This window comes from Ovis canadensis, chromosome X, assembly GCF_042477335.2.
Source record: "Ovis canadensis isolate MfBH-ARS-UI-01 breed Bighorn chromosome X, ARS-UI_OviCan_v2, whole genome shotgun sequence".
NCBI lineage: Eukaryota > Metazoa > Chordata > Mammalia > Artiodactyla > Bovidae > Ovis > Ovis canadensis.
In genome coordinates, this window is record NC_091727.1 from 106,926,427 (window position 1) to 106,947,311 (window position 20,885).

Genomic DNA, 20,885 nt, shown 5'->3' on the forward strand with positions numbered 1-20,885 from the left:
AGAGGGGTGGGATGGGGAGGGAGATGGGAGGGAGGTTCAAGAGGGAGGGGACAAATGTATACCTATGGCTGGTTCATGTTGATGTCTGACAGAAAACAACAAAATTCTGTAAAGCAATTATACTTCAATTAAAAAATAAGTAAATTTTAAAAAACATTTTCAGAAGCATGAGGCCCACTATGCTCAGAAATAGGTATAACATGGAGTGAAAAGGGAAAGTGGTGATAGAGCAGATATTTAATCTGGCCTGCCTGAAACATTTGTCCTATTTGCAAGGTTCAGAAAAAGAGTTCAGTTAGGGATCCACCTGTCTAAAAATATTTGAAATGTTCAAATCAAATGATAAACCATTAAATAAGTTGTATCTCCTTCCATGACAAGTGTACCTTCCTAATCACCTGAAAGGCCAGGATGGGATTTAGAATTCTCAGATTCCTCTAAGTTCTGCGCTGATGGTGTGGGAAGAGCTGCCCTCCTTCCCTTCCCCTACCCATGCCCTGGCTCCTAGGCCAGGCCACATCCCCTTCTGGGCCTACAACCCCTCCTTGGGCCTGGGAGCACCCACCCCAGCAGTGAGTGCAGTAAGCCCTCCCCAGTTCAGTTCAGTTCAGTTCAGTTGCTCAGTCATGTCCGACTCTTTGCAACCCCATGAATCGCAGCACTCCAGGCCTTCCTGTCCATCACCAACTCCTGGAGTTCACTCAGACTCACGTCCATCGAGTCAGTGATGCCATCCAGCCATCTCATCCTCTGTCGTCCCCTTCTCCTCCTGCCCCCAATCCCTCCCAGCATCAGAGTGTTTTCCAATGAGTCAACTCTTCGCATGAGGTGGCCAAAGTACTGGAGTTTCAGCTTTAGCATCATTCCTTCCAAAGAAATCCCAGGGCTGATCTCCTTCAGAATGCACTGGTTGGATCTCCTTGCAGTCCAAGGGACTCTCAAGTCTTCTCCAACACCACAGTTCAGAAGCATCAATTCTTCGGCGCTCAGCCTTCTTCATGGTCCAACTCTCACATCCGTACATGACCACAGGAAAACCATAGCCTTGACTAGACAGACCTTAGTCAGCAAAGTAATGTCTCTGCTTTTCAATATGCTATCTAGGTTGGTCACAAATTTTCTTCCAAGGAGTAAGCGTCTTTTAATTTCATGGCTGCAGTCACCATCTGCAGTGATTTTGGAGCCCCCCCCCCCAAATAAAGTCTGACACTGTTTCCACTTTTTCCCCATCTATTTCCCATGAAGTGATGGGACTGGATGCCATGATCTTTGTTTTCTGAATGTTGAGCTTTAAGCCAACTTTTTCACTCTCCTCTTTCATTTTCATCAAGAGGCTTTTTAGTTCCTCTTCACTTTATGCCATAAGGGTGGTGTCATCTGCATATCTGAGGTTATTGATATTTCTCCCGGCTATCTTGATTCCAGCTTGTGTTTCTTCCAGCCCAGTGTTTCTCATGATGTACTCTGCATAGAAGTTAAATAAGCAGGGTGACAATATACAGCCTTGACGTACTCCTTTTCCTATTTGGAACAAGTCTGTTGTTCCATGTCCACTTCTAACTGTTGCTTCCTGACCTGCATACAGATGTCTCAAGAGGCAGGTCAGGTGGTCTGGTATTCCCATCTCTTTCAGAATTTTCCACAGTATATTGTGATTCTCACAGTCACAGGCTTTGGCATAGTCAGGAAAGCAGAAATAGATGTTTTTCTGGAAGTCTCTTGCTTTTTCCATGATCCAGTGGATGTTGGCAATTTGATCTCTGGTTCCTCTGCCTTTTCTAAAACCAGCTTGAACATCAGGAAGTTGACGGTTCACGTATTGCTGAAGCCTGGCTTGGACTATTTTGAGCATTACTTTACTAGCATGTGAGATAAGTGCAATTGTGCAGTAGTTTGAGCATTCTTTGGCATTGCCTTTTAGACCAGGACAGGTCTAAAAGGAGCACATGGGCCCTGGAAGCAGGCTAGGGACTGTTCAGGGCTGCCAGGTAACTGGAGCATGGGCTAGCAGGGACACACCCCTTGCTCCCATGGGCTGGGCTCCTGGCCCTGGCGGTAGGGTTGTGGCTGGAAGAAGACCAAAGTGGCCTTCTAAAGCATAGAGCTCAAGACAGAGATACCTCTTGGCTGGGCCTGGAAGCAATATTGTTTTAACAACTGCTGCTGCTAAGTCGCTTCAGTTGTGTCCGACTCTGTGTGACCCCAGAGACGGCAGCCCACCAGGCTCCCCCATCCCTGGGATTCTCCAGGCAAGAACACTGGAGTGTGTTGCCATTTCCTTCTCCAATGCATGAAAGTGAAAAGTGAAAGTGAAGTCGCTCAGTCATGTGTGACTCTTAGCGACCCCATGGACTGCAGCCCACCAGGCTCCTCCATCCATGGGATTTTCCAGGCAAGAGTACTGGAGTGGGGTGCCATTGCCTTCAACAACTAGCACCACAGAAATACTAGAAATCAGAACCAGTTTGAAGATCCTCAAATTGTACTAGTTGACCTGCCCTTTCAGTTGAAATAATGGTGACAGGGAGTGCTTTGCCTTCTGTCTCACCATGTGGTTCTAGCCATAAGGAATAATATAACACATTTTAAAATGTCAACACTGGCGACCAAAAAAAAAAAAATAGTGGTAGGGATCTTAAGTTTACTTCACTTTAATTGACATTAAATACCTACTAAGAGGAAAATTCATTGCCTAGGGCTTTGGAAAGAAAGAGAAATAAAACCCTTAATGGTCCCAGCCACTTAAAGGTTCAGTGCAGGGGTTGGTTTTGATGGAATAGGTGGATGTAGTGAGTGTATTTGCATGTGCACATAGTTAGAATATAAGACATACCACCACAGAACATGACAGTAGGTTATCAGTTATTTACAAGAAGGTCAGGAGCCAAGCCCATGGGAACAAAGTATGCTCCAGCTAGACCATGTTTCAGATGGTCTAGGAAGGTCTAGGAAGCCTTCAGTAAATGCAGAAATGAGCCTGTCTGGTCTCAACCCCCCAGGCCCTTCCCCTTCTCTGATCCTCCACTCTGGTCATCTACAACTTTATCTTTTTATTACCTTAAACAGAGGTCAAAGATTAAGTCCATTTTCTCCCTTTTTTCTTTTTATTTTTACTTATTATGACATACTTCAGATCTGCAAAAAATTATAAAGACTACTACTATAAACACTATTTACCCACCACTCAGTTTAAGAAATGTAAATTACAGATACAGTTGAAGCCCACTATGTATCCCTCCCCAATAGGATCGCTGTCCTTTTCTTTCCCCAAGAGGTAGCCACCATCCTAAATGTGGTTTATCTTTCCACTGCATGCCTTTCTGTATGCTTGTGTATGCATACATCCTCACAAGCAACTCTGTATGTATCTACTATCCATTCCTGCTGAGTGAAGGTTCTCTTAGACTTCATATACCCGTATCATGTCTGTAACTTTCTGGAACCAGCTCTGTTCCTTCGATATTTTTCTGGTGCCATCCCCTATCCACAGCTTCTGTCTCAGCCCCTGTGAATCCTAATTTCCTCCCCAGTCCAGCCCCTACCGTCCTGTTCAGTTTACCTCCAACAGCCCCAAGGCAGTGAACGCAGGCTGGTCCCACCAGAGGTGGCTCTCAACCAGTGCTTCTCAAACCTTGGCTGCATCAGAATCCCCTGGAGGGCTTGTTGAAACACAGACTACTGGGCCCCACTCCCAGTTTCTGATTCACAGGTCTTGAGTGGAGCCTAAGAATTCGTGGGTGATGCTAATAATGCTATTTTAAGGACCAAACTTTGAGAACCAGTGCTCCAAATCAGTGTCTGGGCTCAGGCTCAGCAGCACCTTCTGGCCTCCAGGCAAGCTGGACCATCCATCAGGTTTCCTTCAAAAGCACCCAGCAGTACTATGAAATACACATATAACACAAGTCCTGTATAATTTTAAATGTTCTAGTAGCCACATTTAAAAAGTAAAACGAGGGCATCCCTGGTGGTCCAGTGGTTAAGAATCCACCTTGCAGTGTAGGGGACACAGGTTCAATCCCTGGTACAGGAAGATCCCACATGTTGAGGGGCAGCTAAGCCCATGTGCTGCAACTCTGAAGCCCATTTGCCCTAGAGCTCATGCTCCACAAGAGAAGCCACCCCAGTGAGAACCTGTGCACCATAACTAGAGAAAGCCCAGAAAGTGTAGCAATGAATACATTTTTGAAAAGGAAAAGAAACTGGAGAAAATAATTTTAATACTATATTTAATACTAGATTATCATTTCAACATGTAATTAGTTATTAATGAGACTTAACATATTTTTTTACATTTGTAGCACATTTCAACTCAGATTAGCCCCATTTTGAATGCTCAGCAGCCACACATGGCTAGTGACTAGTACAGTAAACAAGTTCAGATCTAAAGCCTTGACCTCTATTTCTATCTTTACAAAATTGTTTTAAATACAAATTTTATTTTGGGCTGCAATAAAAGAATTTAAAACAGGCTTATCAAATGGTGGAATGTGATGCCTTCCAATGATGTAAAACGGCTTCTCATTTTTAAAGAGATTTAAATCAGGATTATTTTTATACATAAATCTATCTACTCTTCAGTTTACTACTTTAAAACTTAGTTTTAACTAGAACAAATGCTGTCAAATATATCTATAAAAGATAAAAGCCAATTAGATATTGGATTTCTTATTAGATGTTATTAGACAGTTGCTTTTTGGGTGATGGATTTTGGAATGAAATCAGTGTTAATAATATTCCCATGGGCTTCTGAAAAATCTAAAAATAGTGAACAATGGATCCTTTCTTCTTTCTCTGTCTTCTTTCTAGTCTTCCAAACTGCAGGAAGAAATGAGAGAAAATGAACAATTATACAGCATCAGTCAGCACCAGAAACTTTCTAAATCTAAGAAAACAGTCAGCCTTATGTATATCTGCTGCATCTGAGGGCTGTATCTCAACAAGAGAAGAAAAACACATTTTCCTCTTGTAACCTTTACTCTGGATACTGGGTGCATGTACAACTCGATGGCTTCATGTGATCCTACCAACCTTGTCTCCCTCTTGCCCAACACCATAAATGCTTTTCCTTTGAAAGGCTAGTCTGGGACTTAAATCACTCTTTCTACCTTAAAAGCCTGTGCTCACTCCACAGATGATACTCCCTTACCCTCCCAGACCCTCGGTTTCCATATCTACCATATAGATACCATATATCTACCATAAAGAAAGAGGCTGTTATTATGAAACACACCACTATGAAAATGAGGGGGAAAATGTTAATCATTAAAGACAAGATATATACCTTCACTACCAACTCAGTGATAAACAACAGTCATACTATGACTGTTTCTTTTGACTGTCACATAAAATACACACATCTACAACCAAACAAATGTTTAAGTATTAATCACTAAATGTGGTCCTACTTGAAAATCTGAACTTTTTGCTATTTGTAAGTAGTTACATTCTAAAAGGTGTCTTCTCTTAGTGCAGGGGACTGCACTTGTGGTCAAGAAGTGAAGGCCAAAGTAGTGCACAGCCCAGTTGCTGCTGCTTTTAGTCACTGTTTTCTAAAGAAATACTGGTCTTAGGTACTAATAAATTTATAACTTGTTGGTAGTCTTACAGATAGAGGACAAAAGACCTCATAAGAACAAATGAGAAGCCATGAAGTATATTTCACTTCATGCTCTTTATATTACTGGGTGCAGGAATGTTCTATAAACATTAGGTAAATTTGAGTTGTTGAACTAACTTTAAACAAACATTTGCTTAATTTACTCCGAGAATTAAAAAGCAAAAACAAAATTGGTAAATGCCTGGGAATAGCTGGGTTATTTTCAAAGCTATACACAGATACCTGGACTTTCTGGGCCTGTCCTTTGCTGGGTCCGGATCCTTTTCTGGTTCTTCTTGTTTTTTGTTATACTTCTTTTCTTTCCCCTCACTTTTGGTGGCCTGCGCCTCTTCTTTGGAGTTCTCATCCTGGCATTCAGCTGTTTCTTTAGAGAAGAATAAAAGACTTTGGGATCAGACATTCACAGGAAAAAAAAAATCCCAACTCATAAAGGAATGGCAAGGTATCCAGTATTCTACCCTTAGGAGAAGCAGGAGGACAGAAGCAACTAAGAAAAGAGTAACTGGGGGCCTTCCTTCTGGTGGATACAATACTTCCATGGCCCTCACTTTGCTGCTGCTTGATCATTTTCACAATGAAATTATTTCTTCTTTTCTAGTAAATCTGTCACCCTGTGCTACTGATTACTTCTGGTCAAGGATCAGAATCCTCTGGGTCTGATGGTCAGAACTTTCTCGCCAAAATATGTTTCACCTCAATAACAAATTCTGTGGGGAAGCTCATGAGTTCCTCAATCCCCTGAATATTTCATTTTGACCAAGTGCTCCTGTATGAGTTCATAATGTTTTGGGATCAACTTTCCAAGAATCTTAACATTTTTAAAAGCTATGAACCAAATATGAGGTATGCCATTTGCTTGTTCTCTCCCATGTCCTCTAAAGCTCCCTCTCGAACACCTGCCTCCACTGACCTTCACCTGTGGGCTCATAACTGGCACTGATCATCTCAGACCTCTTACCAGGGTTGGTAGAGGGCAGCTTATTTTCTCCCCAAACCAAGTAAGTCGTTATGGAGTTGGGCTCCTACTGGGCCCCTCTGGCCTTCGATTCAAGGAGGCCCTGACTCCCAGCCTCCCCTCCTGAGGCACTCCACCCTCTGAGCCTGCCCCCTCTTCGGGATCCCGGGTCCCCAGACCCGGCCTGCAGCTGCCAGTGTCTCCGTCCCCCCCAACTCCCGCCCCCACCCCGCCCCTCGAATGCTCACTCTCGGGGGCGGCCGGCTCCTGTGCCATCTCCCACAAGCTGGACTCAGACTCCTCGGTGGCCGTCTCCCATAAAGAGGCCTCCTCGGCTTCCTCGGCCTCCTCAGCTTCCTCGGCCTCCTCAGCTTCCTCGGCCTCCTGGGCTTCCTCCGCCTGCTCCACCTCCTGGGCCGGGGCTTCCTCCGCCTGCCCCTCCCCCGGTCCACCTGATGGCACCGGGACGTCGGAGAACTCGGCCACGGTGGCTGAGCCGTGGTTGGACGAGCGCGGCCGGGTCTGGTGCCAGACCAGCACGTGGTCGTCATTTGGCCGCACTAGGACGTGGTTGTTGTGCAAACGGTTCAGCATCGAGTGCATCAGATTCAGGAACGTTAAGCGGAAGCCGGTCATGGGGAAGTGGCGTGAATCCACCACGCGGTTCACGCCCTCCGCCTGCTCCTCCTCCTCCTCCTCCTCAGCCGGCCCGATGTCCGACTCCTCCTCAGCATTCCCGCCCTCCAGGGCCGCCTCCCTCTGGCCTCCTGAGGCCCCCACGACTCCACCCGCCTCAGCCTCAGGCATGGAGTCGCCCCTGCGAGGCTCGGAGCTGCGGTCCACACCGTCGCGGGCTCCGGCCTGCGCCTCCGCCACACCTGCTAGGCCTTCCTGCCCGCCAGGGGCCAGATTTCCATCCCCCGTGGTGGACATGGCAGTGGGCAGTTACCTCAGCCGGGCTGGCGACGATGGCAATGGCGCAGGTGGTGGCACCCGAAGTGGCTGCCCTGAGAGGAGGCTGAGGGCAGTGAGATGGAACGAGGCAGTCACTGAAGGGACCACAGAGGAGGCCCAACGATCGGGAGGGTAGGCGGCCAACGGCGGAAGCGTCCCACGGAAGCCGGGCGTCAGGCAGCGGGGCCAGGCCACGGTCGAGGGGCGGGGCCGGAACAGTTGACTGTGACGTGTGCCCCCTCGTCACGAGCTTTGGCCTCATTTGCTGACAAACAAAGATTGACGTGCTCTGTGTCCAGTGAGCGGCCAAGGCCCTTGGTCGTCAAATTGCTTACGATTGCCTACTTGTTCTTTGACGCCTTGGGGTTCTAACGTGTTGAGGCCTTCTAGGCTTGTGTCGTTTATGTAATTGTGCAGGAAATTATTTATGAAGGCATCCTGGGCCATATGAACTGTGAGAAATTTCCCACCTGGGAATTTCCACCTGGTAATGGCTCATGTGAATAGAGACAGGGTCATAAAAATGTTGTATATCTCAGATGTTAGCAGTACTAAAAAGCTCCCAAGAAGAGAAAGAATTTGGACAATTTAACTTAGTTAAAAATAGTTGGAAAAGAGTAGAAAAATTGAAATGAATGCAGTAAGAACTGAATGTTGAAGAAGTGTTGAAGGAGTTAGGAGCTAGAAGGTATATAATGAACCCAGACAAATTCACTTAAAGCTTTGAAGATGGAATAAAAAGAGAGAGGTTTCTTAAAGGATCAGGTCATCTCCTAAGAGCTAAGCATGACAGACATTAAAAGGGCCATCTTCCTAGGATGTTTCAGAGGCAGCAGTCCCAGACTTTTTATTGATCTCAAGATCCACTTAGTCCAGACCTCAAGTGTAATTTTGAAAATTATACAGAAATTAACTGCTTTTACAGTCATTCTGTAAAAAAAAGTTTTGTAGCACTAAAAATATTTTTTGAAAAAGACAGCAAATTACATCTGGATGTTACATTTAGGAAAAATACTAATAAGTCTCATAATTGTAAAGAGGGATTTTTTTTCCTTTCATTAATCTAACCGAATTTCAAGGTTTTTATTTTTCCTCTGTCTCACCTCAGGAATGGAGAATGGTGTTGCTGTAAATCATTGGTTTAAATTTGGAAGGCAATGTCGATAATCTCTAATCCAAAATTCTCATTATAAAGACAGCAAAAAAGAGGCAGAATCCCAATCTGAGATCTGAGTTGGTTTAACATTTGCTGCCCTAAGTGATCTTGGAACAGTTACTTATCATTTCCAGGCCTCAGTTTTATCACGTGTATAGGTGGCATTCAATCAAAATATGAGTTAGGTAGATGGAACAAGATGGAATTATATTTAGGATACTGAGCATTTGTTGAAAATGTTTTTTTAGTTTGATTTTGCCTTCTAAGTTGGTTAATGTTTCTAAGTATGTAGTTTTTCTTTTTTATATTGTAAAATCTAATAATATTTTCTTTTTTCTTGGTTTTAACATCATAAATTTGTAAATCTTTTCTCATCCAGAATTGAATTTTATACTTTCTTTTTGGAGATCTTCTGAATGTTTACATTTAACTCCTTAATTTGGAATCAGTAATGACTCACAGTGTTAAGATTAAAATCTCAGTTGATGGACATCTAGGTTGCTTCCATATCCTGGCTATTATAAACAGTGCTGCGATGAACATGTACACGTGTCTCTTTCAATTCTGGTTTCCTCAGTGTGTATGCCGAGCAGTGGGATTGCTGGGTCATATGGCAGTTCTATTTCCAGTTTTTTAAGGAATCTCCACACTGTTCTCCATAGTGGCTGTACTAGTTTGCATTCCCACCAACAGTGTAAGAGGGTTCCCTTTTCTCCGCAGTCCATCAGCAGATGAATAGATAAGAAAGCTGTGGTACATATACACAATGGAGTATTACTCAGCCATTAAAAACAATACATTTGAATCAGTTCTAATGAGGTGGATGAAACTGGAGCCAATTATACAGAGTGAAGTAAGCCAGAAAGAAAAACACCAATACAGTATACTTACGCATATATATGGAATTTCAGTTCAGTTCAGTTGCTCAGTTGTGTCCGACTCTTTGCAACCCCATGAATCGCAGCACGCCAGCCCTCCCTGTCCATCACCAACTCCCAGAGTTCACTCAGACTCACGTCCATCGAGTCCGTGATGCCATCCAGCCATCTCATCCTCTGTCGTCCCCTTCTCCTCCTGCCCCCAATCCCTCCCAGCATCAGAGATTTTTCCAATGCGTCAACTCTTCGCATGAGGTGGCCAAAGTACTGGAGTTTCAGCTTTAGCATCATTCCTTCCAAAGAAATCCCAGGGCTGATCTCCTTCAGAATGGACTGGTTGGATCTCCTTGCAGTCCAAGGGACTCTCAAGAGTCTTCTCCAACACTACAGTTCCAAAGCATCAATTCTTCGGCGCTCAGCCTTCTTCACAGTCCAACTCTCACATCCATACATGACCGCTGGAAAAACCACAGCCTTGACTAGATGGACCTTAGTTGGGAAAGTAATGTCTCTGCTTTTGAATATGCTATCTAGGTTGGTCATAACTTTTCTTCCAAGGAGTAAGCGGCTTTTAATTTTGTGGCTGCAGTCACCATCTGCAGTGATTTTGGAGCCCCCCAAAATAAAGTTTGACACTGTTTCCACTGTTTCCCCATCTATTTCCCATGGAGTGATGGGACCAGATGCCATGATTTTCATTTTCTGGATGTTGAGCTTTTTTTTTTTTTGGATGTTGAGCTTTAAGCCAACTTTTTCACTCTCCTCTTTCACTTTCATCAAGAGGCTTTTTAGTTCCTCTTCACTTTATGCCATAAGGGTGGTGTCATCTGCATATCTGAGGTTATTGATATTTCTCTCAGCAATCTTGATTCCAGCTTGTGTTTCTTCCAGTCCAGTGTTTCTCATGATGTATTCTGCATATAAGTTAAATAAGCAGCGTGACAGTATATAGCCTTGATGTACTCCTTTTCCTATTTGGAACCAGTCTCTTGTTCCATGTCCAGTTCTAACTGTTGCTTCCTGACCTGCATACAGATTTCTCAAGAGGCAGGTCAGGTGGTCTGGTATTCCCATCTCTCTCAGAATTTTCCACAGTTTATTGTGATCCACACAGTCAAAGGCTTTGGCATAGAAAGATGGTAATGATAACTCTGTATGCGAGACAGCAAAAGAGACACAGATGTATAGAACAGTCTTTTGGACTCTGTGGGAGAGGGCGAGGATGGGATGATTTGGGAGAATGGCATTGAAACATGTATAATATCATATAAGAAACGAATTGCCAGTCTAGGTTCAATGCAGGATACAGGATGCTTGGGACTGGTGCACTGGGATGACCCAGAGGGATGGTACAGGGAGGGGGGTGGTTCAGGATGAGGAACACATGTACACCAGTGATGGACTCATGTTGATGTATGGCAAAACCAATACAATATTGTAAAGTAATTAACCTCGAATTAAAATAAATAAATTTAAATTAAAAAATAAAATCTCAGTTGATTTTTAAACAGTTCACTTATAATACCATTTGTTATGCATTAATTCCCCTCTGTAAGGATGTGTGGGCTTCTGGGGTGGTGCTAGTGGTAAAGAACCTGCCTGCCAATGCAGGAGATGTAAGAGACTCGGATTTGATCCCTGGGTTGGGAAGATTCCATGGAGGAGGGCATGGCAATCCATTCCAGTATTCTTGCCTGGAGAATTCTATGGATAGAGGAACCTGGGGGGCTATAGTCCATAGGGTCACACAGAGTCAGATGCAACTGAAGCAACTTAGCATGCACACACACAAGGATGTGTGGCCAAGTCCCCTTTAGCATTTTCTATAAAGACAGAAGAGATGCAAGAAAAACACACATTCTCTTAGAGTTTCAGGGCTGGAGAGGCCTTTAGATATGGAATCTAAGACCATTCTTTTTTAAATGGGGAAACTAAGGTTTAGAGCTGCTAACTGGCTTCCCCAAAGTCATGCCAGTTAGTAGAAGAGCCGGGACTAGGACCAATCGCATGATTTTTAATCTGGAATTGAAACATACCTCACATATCCGCTTTGGCCATCTTCTTTTCTATTGGACTTGTCGTAGAACATCAGTGTCATAGAACATCAACATCAGATATGGTCACTCTGAGACCATATTGAAAGGAGACAAGACAGGACCAAAAACAAGGTCATACATTACTAAGCATCCCCCTCTCTTGGCTAAAATGAATGTCTACAACTTCTTTACCAATTACATCTTTATCCTGGTTCTAGTCTCCTCTCCCTACAGGTAAGATTTACTCAAATACCAATCAGAGAATTGCCTCAGCTACCCAAAGACATCTAATCTAGAGCAAACCTCTGTTACCTTGAAGGAAAAACTTCCCCAAATAACTCAATCAAACCCCAGCCTCTGTGAAAGTGAAATCTCTTAGTTGTGTCCAACTCTTTGAGACCCCATTGACTGTAGCCTACCAGGCTCCTCTGTCCATGGGATTTTCCAGGCAATAGTACTGGAGTGGATTGCCATTTCCTTCTCCAGGGGATATTCCCCACCCAGGGATCGAACCCGGGTCTCCCACATTGTAGGCAGACGCTTTACCATCTGAGCCAGAGGACCCCCAGGCTCTGTAACAGGTTCTTTCTGATACTTGTTAAGACATCACATGGTTCCCCCATGATGTGTGTTCTCCCTTACTGCAATGAATAGTAAACTGAACTCACTCAGCTACAGGCATGTTTTTGTGATCTTTGGCTGGAGGACTCTGATGGTGTAAAACATTTCCATCTTTACACTGTAATGCATGAACTCAAACAAGTGAGTCAAAAGGCATTGAAAGTTTTTTCTCAGAAAAGGCTTCTCAGAGGAGGGAGGTGTTGGACCCAAAACATGGGCAACAGGCCCAAACTAAGGACAATAAAGACAGGATGTTGTCTCTATGTGGCCCTTGATAAAATGAGCTTGTAAACCCCAGTGGGTCCCTGGCTGTAAAAAAGCCTGTGGCCTTCTCTGGTGGCTCAGATGGTAAAGTATCTGTGTGCAGTGTGGGAGACCCGGGTTTGATCCCTGGGTTGGGAAGATCCGCTGGAGAAGGGAATGGCAACCCACTCCAGTACTCTTGCCTAGAAAATCCCATGGAAAGAGGAGCCTGGTAGGCTACAGCCCATGGGGTTGCAAAGAGTCGGACATGGCTTCACTTTCACTTTAGGAATAGGAAGGTCCGTCTAGTCAAAGCTATGGTTTTCCCAGTAGTCATGTATAGATGTGAGAGTTGGACCATAAGGAAAGCTGAGCACCAAAGAATTGATGCTTTTGAACCTTGGTATTGGAGAAGACTCTGGAGAGTCCCTTGGAGTACAAGGAGATCAAACCAGTCAATCCTAAAGGAAATCAGTCCTGAATATTCATTGGAAGGACTGATGTTGAAGCTGAAACTCCAATACTTTGGCCACTTGATGTGAAGAACTGACTCATTTGAAAAGACCCTGATGCTGGGAAAAATTGAAGGCAGGAGGAGACGGGGACAACAGAGGATGAGATGGTTGGATGGCATCACTGACTCAGTAGACATGAGTTTGAGTAAATTCCAGGAGTTGGTGATGGACAGGGAGGCCTGGTGTGCTGCAGTCCATGGGGTCGCAAAAAGTCAGACACAAGTGAAAGACTGAACTGAACTGAGGGGTAGGAAAGGAGGCAGATGTTTCTGGCCAGAGGGCAGACCTCGGTGATGTGATGAAGGTTCTGGGGTGAGGAAGGTGCTTAATTAGGGCACTCCCGTTTCCTATCCCATGCTGTGACAGGACTGCCTCCACTCTTCTTTAGCAGAGAAGCACATACTCCCAGGTAGACAGGTTTTTTTTTTTTTTTCCCTCTATAGAAGTTGTGACCCCATCAACTGTAGCCCACCAGGCTCCTCTGTCTATGGGATTTTCGAGGAAAGGCTACTGGAGTGGGTTGCCATTCCCTTCTCCAGGGGATCTTCCTGACCCAGGGATCAAATCCGGGTCTCCTATTTTTAACCATCTGAGCCACCGGGGAAGTCGCCTCACCCATGAAACCAGCGTATTAATGCTTTCTTTATTTCCTCCCATCTCTGTACATTCTTTTTTCAGAACTTTTAATAAGACCATCACTACTCACTTTAGAGGAGCTAACATGTTACCAAACAAAGCAAACAAAACAAGATAAATCATACAAGTGTCTTTCCAGGTCATGAAAAACTAGTTTGTCCACTTGAAGCTATAGGACAAATACTCCAGACCCTAGTCATTTAAGCATTCACTGAGTACATGTAAGCACCTACTATATACCTAGAATTATGTTAGGACTTGGGGACTCAGGTGGTATCTAAGACCCATGGCTTGTTCTGGTTTATGATCTAAAGGGTTAGACAGACATTTGGGCAATGACGACTCACTCTGTCAAGTGCTATAACAAGGATGAGCACAAAGTGTTAACTTCCTTAACACTTGGGAGAGTGGATGATTAGCTACAGCCAGTAGATGAAGGGGGTGGGCTGGTGCCTGGGAAAGTGCTCAAGAGGGGGCATTTCAGGGGGTCCTGAAGCTAGGAGTTCAAGTGGCAGTAAAAAGGCAGGGGGCAAGGAGCTAACTATAGGTAAAGGAGGCAGCATGAACAGTGGCAGAGATGTGTTGGTGTGTACCTAGCCAGGGAGTAAAATGGCAGGAGTGTAGAGCAGAGTGGCAGATGGGCCTTTAAAGTAGATAGGGCCATGAAAGCTCCAGTAAAGAGTTTGCCCTTTGCCCTGAAAAGGAGGTTGGCTTCCAAAGCAAAAAACCATTGAGATGATGGTAGAGTTAGCAGAAGAGTTTTGGTGCGTTTAGGAATGAGTTGAGTCAAGAAAAGTTCTGCTAAGGCCCTCCAAGGTCTTTCTGGCAAGTTTTAGGGTCCCACGCTTTTCTTCTTTATAAAAATAATACATATTCTTTGTACAACAGATTAATAAAACACATAAGAATAAAGAGGAAATCAAAAATTCACACATATCTTGCCCATACAAATGAACAAGATAATAATAGAAATATAAGCAAAAGACATGTGTAGATAAATCATAGATAAATGATTTTTAAACATATGGACAAATGGCTTTTGAACATATGGACATATGCTCAAACAATTCAAATTAAAATTATATTGAGGTAATGATAATCATTAGCATTTATTAAGTACTTATAGGTTGGGCACTATTTTAAATACATAGATTATTTTATTTACTCCTTGCAAACAACCTTATGATGTGAGTGCTGTTATTATCCATCTTTTGCAAATAAGGAAACCAAAACACAGAGATGTTTAGCAACATTCTCAAGGATACACAGCCAGTAAGGAACAGAGCCTGGATTAAGAAAATAAAAATCACCCTTAATGTAACTATCTAGAAATGATCACTTTGCTATTTAGTAAATAGTTCAGTTTCATTTTTCTGAGTTGTCAAGAAACTATGATTGTTAATTCTTCTCTTTGATTATAGAATCCCAGTCTCCAACCCTTAACTAATAGGAAGTTGGCTGTTGATTGCAAACAGATAATTCTTGATCATGTTAAGTTTTCTGTCCCTTTGTTGTTAAAAGCTGTGTGGCTTAGGGTAAACTTTCCGTATTGTCCTTAGTTTCATCTTAACAAAGAGAATAATTACCACCCCACAGGGTTTTTGTGAATATTTAACATGATAATATACAATGAGCATTAACAGAATTAAGGGTTTATTAGTGAGGTTTGTCTGGGTCTCCTCTTCTTCTAAGCATGCCCTTTTTATTCAGAGGAAGCAGAATTTTAATTTGGTCCTCTTGTCCACCCTCAATCAGTAAATGCTTGCCTTCTGTACAGAAGAAATGCCCCCTCCCCCACTTTTATGTTCTTAGTAATTTTCATGGGAATCTTCCTCCCAAATTTTCCTATAGCTGCCTCCTCCTTGGAATTCAGGTTTGTTTTTTTTTTAATATTTTAAAATTTATTTATTTTAATTGGAGGCTAATTACTTTACAATATTGTATTGGTTTTGCCATACATCAACATGAATCCACCATGGGTGTGAAATTCAGGTTTTAGTCAAAGAACACTCACAGGGGATCATCGCTGACTACAACTTGTCACCCACTGCCACCCTCAAACACTCTTATATTACCACCCTTTCTATTTCCTTCATAGCTTTGAACTTTTCCCATTTAATAAAATTTATCTTTGTTTTTATTACTCTTATCCTAACTCCCCAGCCTCCCTGACCACCACCAAGAGTTAAGTGCCACAAAAGCAGAGCTTATTGTCTGTTTTCTTCACTATGTCCCCCAAACACCTAGAATGATATCTGGAACAGAGTAAATACTCAGACATTTATTCATTTATTTTCAAGATTTATTTATTTATGCCTACACTGGGTCTTCATTGCTGCATGGGTCTTTCTGTGGTTGCAGCAAGCAGGGTCTGCTCTCCAGTTGCAGGGTGCAGGCTTCTCACTGTGGTGGCTTCTCTTGTTGTGGAGCGTGGCTCTAGGCATGTGGGCTCAGTAGTGGCTCTTGGACGCTAGAACACAGGTTTCTTGGACCAGTAATTGAACCCTCATCCCCCGCATTGGCAAGCGGATTCTTTACCCTTGAGCCACCAAGGAGGCCCCTTAAACATTTGTTAAATGACTATAAACAACTTGCATCCTCTATATTGGTTAATTGTACAAGTTACAAAGTCAAATGCTACTATGTGTAGGATCACATTCATGAATTTGGAGAGCCCCCAGTGGGTGAGATTAAAGTTGAGCCTTGAATGTCAGTAAAGTTTGGGTAATTTCTCTATATACCAGTACATCTCATATTGCCAGAGGGATGGTAAAAAATCTGTCTGCAGTGCCGGAGACCCAAGTTCAATCGCTGGCATGGGAAGATCCCCTGGAGGAGGAAATGGCAACCCACTCCAGTCTTCTTGCCAGGAGAATCCCATGGACCGAGGAGCCTGGTGGGCTACAGTCTATGAGGTTGCAAAGAGTCAGACATGACTGAGAGACTAACACACACACATAAGTATCTTTAGATTGAGGGGGACAAGTTCATAGAAAAGAAAAAGTCTTTTAATTTGGTCATTAAAAGTATATATAAATGGCAGAGAATTGCATCAGTGTTAATGTTTGTTTGCTTTGTGGTTAGCTCATTCTAAATTTCAACTTTTGGAGGTCAGAGAGGTTACACATTGAATTGCTGTCTCTTTATATAATGTAAGTTAAAAATCATCTAAAATTTTCTTCCCCTACTTTGCCACAGGGTCTGAAATTACCTATCTTAGCATCATTTCATAGGACCTTTCAGAGACAAGTACATTGTTTGTTAACATGGTATCACATTCTACCTGAAAATACTATTGCTTTTATATCATTAGCCAGGTATTACATTAGGCAGGGTCTTGAGGAATTGGGACGGGAATTTTGAGAGCAGATCAGCAGAGGAATGAAGAAAAGATCTGGGGGCATGGGGTGCTCCCAGGGAAAGGAGGCCTAGATGGGGAGTGACAGTGACCCTGATTCTAGGTGCTTGGGGATAATGGTGGAATTGAGATGTCTCTAGATGTACCTAGAAAAAAGAGGTAAAAGATCTAGGGATGTAAGTCTTGTCCCACTTTCAAAGCTTTGCCTCAGGTCAACTTGCCTCTGGAGGTGTTTGATACTTTAAGACAGAAAGGTGAAGAAGATTCTTTGAGGTTCCATACAGTGAGGGTCTTGAGATGAGATGTAGGGAGGCTGCTTGTGAAGTATGCTATTGTAGCATACCAAGAAGTCTGTTAATGCCATCCTGAATGGGTATCTAAGTAACCGTAACTATTTGTAGAACAAGGCTTTCCCCCCAAACTCTCTTTCTCTGATAAACTACCTTTCACCCACTTTCTTACCCCGATTCTAGAGATTAGGCCCACTTACTACTTAAAGTCACACATAAGACTATAGCAATATTAGTATGAGCACTAATAGAAACTTCCTTGGGGCCGAGGTAATCTCCTCTGAGTTTAAGAAATAAAACAATAGAAATGGAGTTGGAGGTCTGCACATCCTTTCCTCAAATAGTAACTGGTGTCATGAGTTTGGTGTTTCATTCCCATGTACTTTGCCTACATTTATGGGAAATGAAAGAGGTTGTTAAATACACACTTATATCCCAAAGTACATAGCATTTTTGGCATGTTTTAAAACTTCATATAAATGGCATCACCGTATCTATATTCTTCTGTCATTAGTTTTTGCTTTACACTTTTCTCTACTGCCTCCAGGAAATCATTATCCTCAGACGGGTGTGTGACTCAAGCTCCAGGGACTTCTAGTCTCCTCTCCAGATGAGCCCTTGCTGTCCTAGTCACTTTACCTGCAACACTTTTGAGCCAGTGAATTAAGGTTGGTCTTATCTTAGATGGAGGCGAGCCTCTTCCTCTGTTGTCTTAGCCAAAGTGCAGGGCTGCGCTCACCTGCACTGTGACCTTCCAGACCGTTATGCTGGGAGCCACACTTTGAAAACCACTACTCTAGAGCATGAGACAGAATGAGATGGTTGGATGGTGTCACTGACTCGATGGACATACGTTTGAGCAAGCTCCGGGAGTTGGTGATGGACAGGGAGGCCTGACATGCTGCAGTTCATGGGGTTGCAAGAGTCAGACACGACTGAGCGACTGAACTGACTGACTGACTCTGGAGCAGGCATCCTCAACCTCCGGAATCTAGTGCCTCATGATCTGAGGTGGAGCTGATGTAATATTAATAGAAATAAAGTGCACAATAAATGTAATGCACTTGAATCATCCCGAAACCATCTCCCTCCTCCCTGGTCCGTGGAAAAATTGTCTTCCTTGAAACTTATCCCTGGTGCCAAAAACGTGGGGGACCACAGCTCTAGAGCATCTTTTGCCCCTTGATATTTTAGCCTTCTTTCAACAAAATAATCTGATACAAGTTTACCAAAAGGTGAACAGGTAGCATTCCTAGAAGGTAGAGTGCTACAAAAACTGCTCTGCTAAGTATAAAATGAAGACAAGACTTTATTAACACCCCAGTGATGAATCACTTGTCTCTAAATTTCTTTTAATTTAACCATCAATGCAAAGACCCTCAAATAAGCTGACAGTTATTGAAGGTGGCTTTACTGGAACCCTTAACCATGCACATGGTTAGGTTAAAAGTGCATTGTGTACTAGTGAGTACAAGAGACTACATTTCTACTGCACAATGGTGAAGGCACAAGTCAAGTAAGCTAATCTGAAAACTATTTCAATTGGTTTCTCAGGAAGGCTTTCTAAACTGCTCTTAGTTTCCATTAAGGATTCTGATATTTTGCAGCTGTAGGTGTATACCTATAACAAAAGTACTTCACGAGAACCAAACTATGGATGTTCAAGGATGCAGTAAATTATGTATCGGGCAGAAAAGTGGAGACCATTAAAATTCCAAGAAGAAAACACTGGTTTTAAAACCTTTTAAAAGCTGCTTATTTAGCTACCTAGAAACATTTGTTTTTTTTGTTTTTTGTTTTTTTTTAAAAAAAGAAGGTATAAGCAGTGCAGAGTATGTTTAAGCTATTCTCTAATGATATATAACGCCCTTGGCTCGCTGCAGCTTGCATTCAAAAAAGTCGTGTTTATTTTAGGGTTCTTCTTCCACTTCTGGTTAATCATTTTCTTCCTCTTGCTTTGCTTCTTCTCTCTTGATTCTTCGCCTGTGTCATAGTCATCATTCTGTGTGTCTTGTCCTGTTGAGTATAATATTAATCTTGTACACTCATGAAAGAAGAACTGCGATTGATCTTCAGCAATTTTACCTGTACCAACCCCACTTAGTATTCTAAATTTAGGAATTTCCAGAGTACAAAAGTAGCTGAAGTATGAGTCCTTGAAAGTTTTTTTGTACCCTATTCTAGAAGTTCCATTTCCTTTGCTATCCTGTTCCTTAATGCATTCTGAGTGACATTCTTCTTCCAATGTATTTAGCACCCAATGCAGCCTATAACTTGTGGTCCATGAGAAAAGAAGGATCAAAATCATCCAGGTGTGACTTTATTAGATATGTTTTAGTCAACACCTCATTTGAGAAATAGTCACTGGATTCAGAGAAATTCAACTGTGAAATTCGTTGGCTCTCCAGCATCTGAAAACTTGAGAATAAGTATTTCAGGTGCTCTAAAGTAGGCTCATCGACTTTCTGAATCATATTTCTGAGCAATTCTGCATTCTTCAAAACTTTCATGCCAAGATAAAGAATTCTTTCAGGGTGGCTTTTACCTTCAGACTTTTCCTCAAGTTTTCTTTTTAATTTCCTCAACAGCTGCCTCCGCAATACCTGGTTTCCATTTATTTTCGTCATCTGTAAGCTCATAAGATGATTTTATATCTCTTATCATACAGGTTGATAGAGACATACTTTCTCTTAGTATCATGAATTACTTTATGATGTTTAGACTTTGTTTTTGCCTGTTCTAACTGGAATTTTCTGAAGGCATTAAGTTGCTTAATGATATTAATCAAGTCCTGAAAACAGTTTACACATGCTACGAGTGAAGCACCACATCTTTCTTGGGAAACCTGAGGAATTTGCCTCCTCTCAACAGTCTTTTCTTCCTTCCTGTTCTCAACAGCATGGTGCCCCTCAATCGTGGCACATTCAAGTCTCCATGCCACAGCCTCTGTGACAGAAAACAGAGTCTCCTGGGCACAGCTTGAGGGGCTTTTGCTTTCCATCTCAGGGCCTTTATCTTCCTCTGGTGAACTACAAGGCCAAGTTGCTCAAATGTCCTCTATCATCTCATTAAGACAGGAGCCCAGGAGGGTGTGGGTGGGGAAAGATGGTGGGCAGCCCAAGGCACCGTAGTCTGTCTTTCTGGCCCCTTGAGGTGGGATCCCTCCTCTGACTTTCAAGAGCTGCCTCCCCCAAATCAAGGTAAATGTTTAAAGTCTTCAGCCTTCCCTTGGACACGACTGCCATCTTCCTCTCCTCCCCTTCCATCCTTCACAGCACAGGCTCTGGCTGGGCCAGTAGAGCTGGTTTTATGTCACTTTCATCAAACATAAAACCTCCTCAATAGCTCTGGCTGGAAAGTGGGGGCAAAGGTGAGAGCAAACAGCGAAGGTGGCCTCAGTGGTGCTGCTGGGGCCAGGGGGCTGCTGGGGTGAGGGGGTGTGGGGCCAGGGGGCTGCTGGGGTGAGGGGGCTATGGGGCCAGGGGGCTGTGGGGCCACGGGGGTGTGGGGCCAGGGGGCTGCTGGGGTGAGGGGGCTCTGTGGCCGGGGGTTGCCAGGAAGGGTGCTGGGCTTTGGCCTAGGCGACAGCCACCCTTGCTGGGTGACCAGGATTAGGCAAGGAT

The 20,885-nt window shown here is 43.3% G+C and overlaps 1 protein-coding gene, 1 long non-coding RNA gene and 1 pseudogene across 2 annotated transcripts in view; 1 reads left to right on the top strand and 2 right to left on the bottom strand.

Annotated features, from left to right (window-relative positions):
* The window catches only part of LOC138931170 (uncharacterized), an 854,662-nt gene that overhangs the window by 300,116 nt on the left and 533,661 nt on the right, over positions 1-20,885 (top strand). The gene's annotated exons all lie outside the window — the stretch shown is intronic.
* Positions 4,806-7,508, bottom strand: LOC138930105 (cancer/testis antigen 47A-like). Its single transcript, XM_070289672.1, has 3 exons — positions 6,824-7,508; positions 5,843-5,984; positions 4,806-4,818 (listed from the first exon to the last, which is right to left on the bottom strand). Exons 1-3 carry the CDS (start codon positions 7,506-7,508, stop codon positions 4,806-4,808), a joined length of 840 nt encoding a protein of 279 aa, XP_070145773.1.
* Positions 7,703-20,885, bottom strand: part of LOC138930106 (E3 ubiquitin-protein ligase Hakai pseudogene) — a 96,885-nt pseudogene continuing 83,702 nt past the window's right edge.

Excerpts from the sequence above, each read along its gene's own strand:
- LOC138930105 (XM_070289672.1), bottom strand. The coding sequence starts at position 7,508 with ATGTCCACCACGGGGGATGGAAATCTGGCCCCTGGCGGGCAGGAAGGC. Across the intron at positions 5,985-6,823 it reads GGAGCCGGCCGCCCCCGAGA|AAACAGCTGAATGCCAGGAT; the intron begins GTGAGCATTCGA and ends TCTTCTCTAAAG.